The sequence below is a fragment of the Danio aesculapii genome, chromosome 21 (assembly GCF_903798145.1).
Source record: "Danio aesculapii chromosome 21, fDanAes4.1, whole genome shotgun sequence".
Taxonomy (NCBI): Eukaryota; Metazoa; Chordata; class Actinopteri; order Cypriniformes; family Danionidae; genus Danio; species Danio aesculapii.
Window position 1 is genome coordinate 33,516,362 of NC_079455.1, and position 12,982 is coordinate 33,529,343.

General features: G+C 37.0%; 1 protein-coding gene across 1 annotated transcript in view; it reads left to right on the forward strand.

Annotated features, from left to right (window-relative positions):
• Positions 1–12,982, forward strand: part of rhobtb3 (Rho related BTB domain containing 3) — a 41,696-nt gene that overhangs the window by 1,023 nt on the left and 27,691 nt on the right. The window contains exons 2-3 of the mRNA XM_056445955.1: positions 2,800–3,040; positions 3,896–4,088. Of these exons, the coding sequence (XP_056301930.1) occupies positions 2,800–3,040; positions 3,896–4,088 (434 nt within the window). The remainder of the gene's footprint in view (positions 1–2,799; positions 3,041–3,895; positions 4,089–12,982) is intronic.

Consider the following 12,982-nt stretch of genomic DNA (forward strand, 5'->3'; position numbering starts at 1 on the left):
GTGTGTGATTTAAATAGAATATATGCCCATAATGTGAATATATGCACTAAAATAGGATAGGCTGACATGCATTTTGCATAAATATAGGTTTTTATATACAGACTTATAAAGCCCAGCCAAGAGCCCTGAATGCTATCATATATGTTATTACATTTTGTCCTGGGACCTGCATATGTTAGTCATGCCCCCTGCCTACTACCCTGCAACTCATACAAATATTTGTAATATATGTTAATGTAATATATTCAGATTTATCTTATTAAATTATATAATTATTATTATTTTTTAAGTTAAGTTAAACTGCATTTACATATTATATTAAACTGTTATTTATCCTAATTGCTATCACAGATTTGTCAAGTTTGGTCCTTTAGTGGAAATGGAAGGTATAGACATTTAGGTTTTGTTGTTATTAATATTGGGCAAAAATTATTTTTTAAAATTTCATTTAAAATACGTATTTGCCAAAAATGTTTTATTCTTTCTAGAAGTTCTGTTCTGCTGGAAGAATGTAAAAAAAAAAAGAAGCAATGTTTACACATGGGAAATCAAAACGATGGCTGCGTCCGAAATCGCCTACTACTCAGTACTCAGTAGGCACTACATTTGAATTTGAATCTACTACTCGACCGTCAGAAAAGTACGTTCTATGTAGTATGAATGTGAGTAGTATAAGTGGAACTCGGACATACAGCCAACATTTTGTCATGAACACATGACCTACCCTCATCAGTTGCGTCGCTTCACTCCCATTTATGAGTTTCTCACAAAGCATTATGGGATACCGTGGTGTCTACTGAGTGCTTACTTCAGAATCTCACTGAAAGTAGTAGGTCATCCAGGTATTCCTCACATACTGTTTTTCAAATTCTAAGAATTTGGACATGCTACTTGGCGCTCATACTGTTTTCAGCGTACTATATAGTATGGAAGTATGCGATTTCAGATGAATCACTTCAGTGTAAGTGAGTTGTTTCAAATTCAAAATTGTTTACACTTAAATTTCAAATAAAATATCTTTTAAAAAAGCTTTCAGTAAGATTTTATTTGGGTGCAGTATCAAACATTTCCACTATATGGATTAGTTTCCCAATTGTAATCAATGCAGTCGTAACTAATGCAATAAATCTGAACAATAAGGAGTATATTAGTTAAGTTAGTTACCTAGTTTTGTACCGTTCAGGGATGCATTTCCCAAGCATCAACGAAACTCGCAACTGAACTACCATAGTACGATGCATCATTTGGGAAAAGAACGATGTAGTGATGAGTGTTTTCCCAATTTATTAAAAAAAAAATCCAATATTAGGCTAGTTTTGGTAAAAACATGCACTCGTTTTCCATATTAATTGAAATATATGTAAACGGCACACACAGGGCCTATGTTTCCTTTACAAATATTATAAATATTCCATACTCTATTCTAAAAAATAAAACCACTTACAAAAAGCTAACACGTATTCTAATATCATATATAAATCATTAATTGTTGTGGCTATTTATTAAGAAATAAAAAAAAAATCCTACTTTATTATTATTATTTGTATTATTTTTTATTATTAAGTAGGATTTTGTTTATTTATTAAAAGTCTACTTTTACAACTTTTTACAACTATTCAAACCACTGCATAAATGCTCTAATAGGCGCATGTCATATACAGTTGGCTGCAGATACTTTTCTTAATAAATAGCCTACTATAGACTAAAGCTATTACGAAGGGAATGCAATTGTCAATATTAAGATCACTAAAACGGAACTGTAAGAATACTTTGAAATCAATTTACACCTAATTGTTTTAATTGTTTTTTTTAAATCATTCCAAGTTAAATGTAGGAACGTTCTAAACGAATAGGGTATGGGGGATAACTAGGAATAGAACACAACCACCAACTATGCTTCTATCTACAACTCTAGAGTTGTAGTTTGCGACAAATTTGCGAATGTTCGTTGGAACAATGGATTTGGGAAATGCCAAATCAACGAACTATGTTAGTAACGATGGACCTTAGTTGGCTTAGATGGTTTTGGCTAACGATAGTTTTTGGAAACGCACCCCAGATGTAGTAAAAAAAAAATGCCTAACCTCACGAGGAAATGTAACTCTTTTACATATTATCAGAAAAGTGGCTAATTGGTACAAATTCATTTGATTTCGTTCATATGAAAATATACAATTTTAAAAAGGAGGCGTGTCCCCAAACCTCACCCCTAATCCTCATTGGGCAATGAGCAGATTGTACTAAAATGTACAATTGGAATTAGCCTCTTAATTAAACAGTTACAAATTGCCATGAGGGGCAACACAGTGGCACAGTAGGTAGTGCTGTCGCCTCACAGCAAGAAGGTGGCTGGTTCGAGCCTCAGCTAGGTCAGTTGGTGTTTCTGTGTGGAGTTTGCATGTTCTCCCTGCGTTTGCGTGGGTTTCCTTCGGGTGCTCTGGTTTCTCCCCACAGTCCAAAGACATGCGGTACAGGTGAATTGGGAAGGCTAAATTGTCCATAGTGTATGTATGTGTGCGAATGAGTGTGAATGGGTTTCCCAGAGATGGGTTGTGGCTGGAAGGGCATCCGCTGCGAAAAACATATGCTGGATAAGTTGGCGGTTCATTCCGCTGTGGCGATCCCAGATTAATAAAGGGACTAAGCCGAAAAGAAAATGAATGAATGAATGAATTGGCATAAGATTGTTCAAAAATCACTGAAGAGTAACACTTGGTTAGTATGCATGCAAGCTGTGAGAGAATGTTCATAACAAACAGTTGGGTTTAAACTCTAAAGGCTTTTTCAAATGTCCTGCAGGTCTGTCCACATAGTGGCCTTGGGTAGTGAGTGTCCCGGGGGTGTCGGGCCTGGGGATGAGACGACCAGCTCGGGACAGATACAGGGTGGCCTGTTGTGGAGCTACCTGGGCCACGGTGCTCGAGAGCTAGATCCAAACTCCATGACACCATCAAGGCATCCCTTAAACCCTGCATTTATGGAGTACCAGTCTAGAGTAATGGGGGATGTCAGAGTGATGGTGCGGGATTGTCCCAGCTGGGTGAGTAGCAGAGTGAATGACAATGGGATAATGGGATTCAAAAGCAGGATTAGGGTTTCTGCAGACTCTGGGAAGAGAGTTGTTTCTGGCTGATTGGAGAACTAAGAGGAATTTAGAGAAAGACAGTTATATTTGTAAGCTGATTGGTGGAGCAGATGCTGAGCTACTGAGATATGTCTTCTTGAAGGGGAGAATGAGAAATCCAAAATTGGATTGATCTGTTGACATTTGAGTGTTTTTTGTTCCGTTAAAACATTGTGCAAGCTTTAATACTTAAAATGTCTTTATTTTACTTAAGGAATATTTAGCTTTTATTTAATCAAGCTTTAAAAATGATTAATTTGCCAATGAGGTGGCATGTGTTGTCGTCGTGTTGACCCCACCTCCATAGCATATACTCCACCAATTTACATTCAGCCAGTTACCTGTTTCAGGGATCAAAAATTGGAGGTCGGGAGGAATCAGTGGAGGGTTGGTGGGGGGTTTAGACAAACGTGAATATTGGGGGGGGGGGGGGGGGTAGGGGGTACTTTGTCTGTAAATGGCAATTTCACATGGATAATGCTGTCAAACATTTATTGGTATGTAACACTATCCAAAATGCGATGAGGTTAGCCAATAAGAACATTGACTTTTTGTATTTTGTAAAGGACCTGGCCCTTAAAATCAGGCCTTTTTTACCAAGAAGGCTAAAAATAATGCATATTTTTTGTATATATATTTGTTTATTTAATGTAAAAACTTGTATTAACATTATTAACGAACCTAAAGGAACATATAAAATAACATGAAAAAAATCCATGTCATGACCACTTTAAACATGGCAGGTCATTGGATCCACTGTTTTAATCACAGGACATTTTGGACAGTGACTGGGCGAACGTGAGGAGCATTCTGGAGCAGGCCGACATCGTGGTCATTAAATACTCGGTAAACGACAAACTGGCCTTTCAGCAGGTCCGAAATGGCTACGCCCCAAGACTTCGGCCTCTTCTCCGACATTGGGGTGTTCCTGTGATTCTGGTAGCGGTGGGTGCGAGGCTTAACGGTGAGACACAATTGGCTGTTTTTCTATTTATTTAGTGCTTATTTAAAGGAACACCCCATTGTTTGTTTGGAAGTAGGCTCATTTTACAATTCACCTAGATTTAAAGTTGAGTTTTCCCATTTTTTAAAAATCCATTTAGCCATTCTCAGAGTCTGGCGGAAGCACTTTTAGCTTAGCTTAGCATAAACCATTGAATCGGATTAGACCATTAGCATCTTTCTCAAAAAAAAAGGATCTCAATAATTTTCTTATTTAAAGCTTGGCTCTTCTGTAGTTACATAATGCAATAAGAATGCTATTTCCAAGCTGAAAGTGCTTCCGTCAGACCCAGAGATTGACTGAATGGAATTAAAAACAGTAAAACTTAGTCTTTAGACTTTGTAAAATGAGTACAAAAAACATGGAGTGTTCCTTTTTAGATATTTTTCTTTATTACGAAATGTTAAGGCAAACTAAATGACAGTCAGCCATTTTTTCCAGTGCAGACATGGGAGATAATGAACTTAATGGAAACAATTTAACTAAACTCTGGTTAAAAATTGCTTTATGGAATGTCAGCTTAATTACTGTAAGCATAAATGTCAAGACGATAAGGATTATGCAGGATTTAATCTTACTTACCTAATGTCAATCAAAGTATTAGATAGCAAAATTGACTTACAATGACAAAAGCTATTGAAATGAATGAAGCGTACTGCAGCACTACCGTGGTTTTGAACTGGTTAACCATTACTGATCTTCAAAAGCAACACAGCACATATGTGAGGCTTCTGACTTCAAGGAAAAGGGAAAAGTGTGATCGAGCTGAGATTTGAGCTCTTTTGATGTGCTGAGCGCGGCGGTGCCGTGAGCGTTTGTTGAATATGCTCATAGGTAAACATTTATAGACTCAAAGCACTTAGACCACAGATTTGGCTTCATACCCTGTAAAAGCAGGGGCTCTCTGCTCACTGCGTGACCTTTGAGATGTATAATTCATCAAGATGTGATTCCATCCAGCTGTATCCCTCAAGAATAATAGAGAAAATGAACACCATGGGTTTGTTTCACAGTAGCGAAAGCATCCCGTGTGGTGCAGGGTTTCAGAATCTACTGTACTGATAATTAACAGAGAGTAAAGCTATGAGATCAAAAGGGTTAAGTCCTGCTTTAGAGATTTGCTTTTCGTGAAGTTTATTTAGAACTAATTTTGAGAGGATCACGTGCTTATGATTGACCAAGGCTAGTCCCACTATAGCTAACTCACGATTCACCAATCAGATGATGCCTAACTCACCATAAATAACCATAAATAAGTTTCTTACCTCAGTTATTTTCATCTTGAAGAATCCCCCCTTCCACCCCCTCTTTCCCTCCTTTTCTCCTCGACGGCAGCCCAGTGGTTAGCACTGTTGCCCAACAACAAGAATGTCACTGGCTCAAGTCTTTTCCAGGCCAGTCGATGTTTCTGTGCGGAGTTTACATGTTCTCCCCATACTCGCGTGGGTTTCTCTCGGGTTCCCCGGTTTCCTCCGAATGTCCAAAGACATGCGACATAAGTAAAATGACTAAACCAAATTGGCACCACAGATAAGCTCTTAATCAGCAGTATATCTTTCCATAGCAACTCCTAATTTGTCATTAGCCATAAACAGCAGGAGAGATCTCGAGATCTACCTGAGCTCAAACTCCCTTCTTGCTCTGCAAAAGGAGGGAGCCTCGGGCTCAAAGATCTTATGAGCTCAGGGCTCTATCACAGGACAGCATGCTAAACACGCTTTATAATCAATCATCAGCTAAGTGTGAACTCTTGAAATTTGCTTGTAAATGTAATTAATAATTAATAACTGCCCATGCAAAATTGCCCCAAAAATGAATATTCTGTCATCATTTATTTACTCATCTGAGTCCAAAACTTTTTTTTTCAATGTAAGTGCATATACAGTACTTGTACCCAAATAATCAGTTTATAATTCAACAGAATTTAATTTAATTTAATTCGAAAAAAAATGAAAAATGTATCTTAAAACACTTTTAATCTGAATACTTTGCACTTTGATTCACATATTTACATGTTTATGACATAACATTTGTGGATATTTCTTTACATCTCACTTTTTAGGAAATGGTCAGTGGATAAGTCTGAATTTATTTGCAAAACCAAAAACAACACCAACAAAAAACACTTAGTTCACATGTAAAAGTTCCAACTGCAACATTTAGCACCAAATAGAACTTTCAGTATCTGAAATCATACTTACCCAACCAAAATCTGAAAACATACTTTGCTGAACGCAATATGAAATCTGTGGAAAAAGGCTTTTTCACACTGTGTTCAACCACTAGGTTTGCTCTAAACACTGCATTTAACCCCAAGTGAAGGAAACTGTCACCCTTGTAATTTAAAAGCGGGGTTATCACAGCTTTTATACGAGGAGGATTCCTGCTCCACAACAGGCTTGGCACCGCTTTTGTGTTGTTAACGCTGCACTGTGGTGCCAAATACTGTATGTGCAATGTAAAAATAATCAACAACAATCAGTTAAAAAAACAAGATATTTTGAAGAAAGCTGGAAACCTGTAACCATTGACTTCCATGGCATGGTTTTTCCTACTATGGAAGTTAATGGTTACAGGTTCTCAGCTTTCTCCAATATATATATTTTTGTGTTCAACACAAGAAAAAAACTCAGGTTTATAACCGTTTAAGGGTGAGTAAATCTTCATTTTTGGGTGAACAATCCCTTTAGGCATGATAATGAATATAAAGGAGTTAACGTTTATGCGCGGTGGCTCAATGTTTGGCACTGACACCTCTCAGCAAGAAGGTCGCTGGTTCAAGCAAGTCTCGGCACAGTCCAAAGACATGGTTTCCCCCTCAGTCCAAGGCCATGCGCTATAGGTGAATTGAATAAACTAAATTGTCCATAGTGTATGTGTGTGAATGAGTGCGTATGGATTTTTCCCAATACTGGGTTGCAGCTGGAAGGGCATTCACTTGGCAAACCCTGATGAATAAAGGGACTAAGCCAAAGGAAAATGAATGAATGAAGGAGTTAACGTGGGTTTAGGAATATACACTGTTGACATCAGCATATGAATTATTCCCAGGATTAATTGTTAACTCTTGGTAAATTAATAGCAAGATAAACTAGGATACTGTTTACTCTTAGGTTTAGAATGACCATTCAAGAGTCAAGACCTCTGATATAAAAAACAAAACAGGGGGTTCAAAGTTATCAGACCCAACTGAATTATAAAAATCCTCCACTGCATTTCCATTTGGTAAGATTCCAAACAAGTTTAAGTTTTGTCTCCTGTTGAGCACAAAAATATATTTCAAAGATTGTTTGAAACCTGTAACCAGGGTGCAAATTATAGGGGAGTTTGTCAGGGATTGACCCCCCTCCCCCTAAATATTGCTTGATCCCCCTGAAGGAAGTCAAAACGTAAGTGTATGGGGGGTCAGCCCTCTAAATAGTAAGAAATAGTTTGCTCTGATCTGTATCTTAAATACTAATATTACTAATTAAAATAATAGATCATATAAATGTACATTTGACCACTCCTATAATGGATTATACCATTGTGAATTCATAATTGCATCAATCAGTCTACGCCGATAGACACGGTAAGCATTTACAAGACACTTTTCTTGTAAAATAGGTGTTTGTTTCTACATATAGCCTAAAAGTAAAATTAAATGCATAGTTTGTATAGTTCATTAACCTCTGAAATAGCTCATCAGAAGATATTGTAGGTCAGAATACACAAAAATCATTTTTGATTTTTCATTTTTGGGTGAACTATCCCTTTAAAGCTATTGTATTTCTATTTCAAAAGTGAAGATCTCTTATTTAAAAAACAAAACAAAACAAAACAAAACTGGGCATTCAGAGTTATCAGACCCTACTGAATTTTAAAAATCCTCTACTGCATTTGCTTTTGCTTTCCACACAAGTGAGTTATGCCTTTAGGAATTACACTAAGGGGGCTGTTTATTGCTGAAACTCTTACAGTAAGTATGACCAAAAGCAATAGTGATGCTACAATGAATTCATAGCCATGATAATCATGCTGTGTTTCTCATTAGCTGGCCGTGGAGAGACCCAAGGCAAAATGAGAGTGTAAACATGGCCAAAACATGCTTACACATACTCGTACAGTACATCGTTTTTTCCATTTCTCCAGGCTTTTTCTTTTATTGGCTACTGTGATTCATACCTCTTCGTGCCCGAGTCCTCCTCACATCTTTTTCGTCCACTCTCACTCCATCCATCTCTGTCTCCATTTAGCTGTCTTTTCTTGCTATCATTTTACTTGCTCTTCTGCTCCCCGAGGCATTCGCCCTACTGGCCGGCCAATTCCTACACACACACACACACAAAAAAACACACACATTGTTTTTACCCAGCTATCCCTGCTCTCTAATTCTGTCACTGCCACTCTCTCTTCGCCCGTCTGCACACAAACATACTGATGTTTAAATTTACGCTGGTATAAACTTGAGCTGGCATGTGCTGTTACGTAATAAAGACTCAGATTCCATTGCTCCATATGTCTGCCTGTTGACAACACCCGGAATGTTATGTACGCTGTCAGTGCAAGTGGTAATGTTTGCATGCTTTATTCGGCCGCTTGCTCTACAAATGTCATTTGTGCTGTGCATCAGTAATAGATTTGCATGTGCTGTAAAATATTTAGAAATATTTTAAAGCAACCAGCTTCAGGCCCCATTTACACTAATACGATTTAGTTTTAAAACGGCGTTTTAGAATGAAAACGATCCACATCCACACTGGTGTTTTATTTAGTATTTCTGAAAAGATCTCAGTCCACAGTACACCGATGAAAACGCACATCATGTGATCATACACACACTGTGGCATGCACTGCAGCGTATGCTCAAGTCTGAGCTTCAGGCAGTCAGCGGGTGCTTTGAGCATACCTCCCCAGAGGAGAACAGCGCACTTCGGACAGTTCATCAAGGATATACCGCTAGATCTCATAGTAGTTAAACACGATATTTAATTCATCTTGTGTTTATCTAACGACTCTTTGGTCTTTTGAATATTACTTATTGAATATCTCTTGTTTTGGCTGAGCGCAAAGATAAGTTAATTTTTATAATGGCCATTATTGATTCTTAAAACAGATATCCAGTAAAAAAGACTAGGTATGTTTCGTATTTTTCAAAGAAAACGAAAGGAGGCAGTAATGTTATAGGCTTCGTTTTGTTATAAATATGCATACAGTGAACATGACGGTCATACACAGTTGAAGTCAGAATTATTAGCCCCCCTTTGAATTTTTTTTTTCTTTTTTAAATATTTCTTAAATGTTTTTAACGTAGCAAGGAAATTTTCACAGTGTGTCTGATAATATTTTTTTTTTACCTCTGGAGAAAGTCTTATTTGTTTTATTTTGGCTAGAATAAAAGCAGTTTTAAATTTTTTTTAAGAACCATTTTAAAAGTCAAAACTATTAGCCCCTTTAAGCTATATATTTTTCAGCTATATATTAGTCTACAGAACAAACCATCATTATACAACAACTTTCCTAATTACCCTCACCCGGCTAGTTAACCAAATTAACCTAGTTAAACTCTTATACTTGTTTCTTTCATTCCTGTTTATGTAAAGCACTTTGAATTGCCACAGTGTATGAAATGTGCTATATAAATAAACTTGCCTTGCCTTGCCTTGCCTAGTTAAGCCTTTAAATGTCACTTTAAGCTGTATAGAAGTGTTTTGAAAAATATCTAGTCAAATATTATTTACTGTCATCATGGCAAAGATAAAATAAATCAGTTAATAGAAATGAGTTATTAAAACTATTATGTTTAGAAATGTGTTGAAAAAAATCTTCTCTCCATTGAATAGAAATTGTGGAAAAAAAATAAACAGGGGGGGCTAATAATTCAAGGGGGGGGGGGTAATAATTCAGGGGGAATAATAATTCTGACTTCAACTGTAATTATGTAGCTACACGACGCCTCACATTTTTGCTGTCTGTTAAGTTAATTTCAAAATGAAAATAGACAATTTCTTATATCATGTTTTCATTTTATTGTTAAGATAGTGAAACGGTAGCCTGCAGGGTGATGTGAATGAGGTTATAAAGTACACTGTTCCCTTTGAAGATTTACCCGCCGTGTCCTCGAGAGTTTGTTTACCATTTCAAATTTGCAAAGTCTGAACTTACAAGGAAAGAAAGAGCTTTAGAATCAGAAAGAGCTTTATTGCCAGGTATGTTCACACATACAAGGAATTTGTTTTCTTGACAGAGCTTCTACAGTGCAACAGGATAACAGAGACAGGACAAAAAACAGATAATAAATATATATTTTTTAAAAATAGAAGTAAGTAGTGAGTGCAAATATTCAGAATGACAAGTGTATGTACGTGTTTATTACTATATACAAGACTGGACTGAAAGGATGCAAGACTGAACTTTGTGCACTTAATATTGAGGATCAGATAGGCAAATCTCGGCAGCCACGCCTTTCTGATTTCTCCATTTTCGCCCATCCACACTCACACGGAGCAGCAGCGATTTAAAACCAAAACGTCCTCTTCAGCGTTTTCAAAACGCTCTGTTTTCGGGGCTCGAAAACTTCCAGGGTAGTGTGGACGGAAGGCGCAACCATCACAAAACGTATGCATTTTAGAACTAAATCATATTAGTGTAAACGGGGTCTCGGTTTATTTAAGTTATAGAAATATTGTTGCGTAAATGTGAAAATTGGTAGTACAGAGTATTATAAGTTCTATGAACTCTTTACTTGTAGATCTGAATCCAATCAGCTTGCATTTTAAGTTAATATGAGCATTGATAGCATCTTATAATTTCCCTTACACTAATCACAATAATGGTGACTAAAGCAAAACAAAAACACAATACAATATAAACAAAAATTCTACACCAGGTAAATCAGCTATTATTTCTGAATAACAAATATTAATGTCTTCATAATACCCCATGCTTTAGCCAAAAATACTAATTACTGATAGTTTTCATGTCGTCACACTATCAGGGGAATGTTCCCTATGCGAGCAAAACATTACCATCTCCTGATGACCGCCAAGTCACGGGCTGAGTGATTTCTTTTTTTTTTCTTGCCAAAAACCACGTAATTGTTATGCAATAAAATACAGTGTCGACAAGAGAGAGGTCTGGGGTGTGCTTCTACAGGAAACATAGCAAGAAAGGAGGAAATTTATGGATTTGTGCCAAATGTTACCATCATTGACCCACAACAAGCTAGGTACCTATAACTGTCAGTACGTTTGTGTGCTTTTTATACAGTTTCTAATCAAATTCGCAGTTTAAATGCAATTACAGTATAAATTGTGTATATAATAAAGAGCAAAAGTGAACAAATACAATTTTCCATACCAGCAAATATTCATCTAAGCAAAACAAGCCAACACTAAATATAAAAGCAGACACTTTCAAACAAACGTCACTCATGACTAAATCAATGAGGAACATCCAATAGATAGATTTAAAAATTGTCTAAATGCAGCTCTGACAGGGGCATGATGGGATTTAAATGACTGAAAAACAGCTACAAGTGCAGTATATGGGTTGTAAGAAGCCAACATTTAGAGTTTGTAATAATTTCTCTGTTTTGTTTGTTAATATGTGATCCAAATATTCGTAGCTTGAAACAGATGGAGAATGACCGGTTTGTGCATTATCATGGAGATTCTAGTGCAGCGGCCATTACGCCGCATTGTTTTTTGCCCGCCAACCATTGCACAGGTCAGCAGACTGAAAACTATCAATTAAAGTGCACCAACAGAAATAAATAGTTAATTCATCCTATAAAATGTCCTAATTATATATCTATATTTTCAGATATTACCTTTCATATTTTGTGCAATATAGCTCATTATAAATTTAAAATATCCAACCCAGGCTCTTAATTGTTACATACCCCTGCATACATTTCTGGACAGCGCAAAATACGTCCCAAAAGGTACGCTTTTTGCAGTTTTTCTTATCATGAATCGACCAGAGGCTTATGTCGGCCTACTGACTGACTGACCGATCCCCCACCCCCGTCCCTAAACCCGACCGATAGTGTTTTCAAAAGCACCGATTGACCAGCAAACACCCACTGCCCTAAACCCAACCGACAGTGTTTTCAAAAGAAATCCAGAAAAAGAAAAGCCCTCGTGGCCACCTGATTGTTACAACATTTTCAGATCTTGTACCACGTTTTCAGACTAGGTTCTCACCCTGTTATTTACATGTTTAATTTATTTTTTGCCTTTTGTTTTTTGTTTTCTGTTTTCTGGAACCGTTCTTCGACGAACTCGAACCCTGTCATCAGAGTCAACTCCTCTTTGTATCTCAAGTCCGCCGCCGTATGTGGCGAGCTACTGGGCAAACTTATAACAGCTTAAAAGCCATCTACATGGTGGTAAGCGGTGAGCTGGTAGCGAAACAAAAAGAAACAAGCCTTCAACAGTGTCATACCGCCCTGTAGCATTCGTTTTTAAGGCAAAATGCAGCCATACACAGCTCTGGTTACATAATTTGCACTCTCCAGAAATAAATACGGGGGTACATTGTCACAATAAGCCTGTGTTGAAAATATCTGCAAAGGTTTAAAGATCAGAGTGCTTGATAAATGGAAATTGTTGTCAAATTTGGTCCAAAAGGAAGAACCGATTATAAACTGCCTTAAAAAGTCCTCAGTAATTGCAGTTTGATGCTGTCATTCAATGTATTTTACAAGTACTAAAATTCAGATATGGTAAAGAGCATTTTGTTTCTGACCAATAACAAAACACTGGTTATTGGAACAATCAGAGCAGAACGGTCTCTTGGAAAGGAGGGGTTTAGAGACTGGAATAAACCAATTCAGAGACACTGTGAGAAAAAGCTGACAATGCAGTTTATAG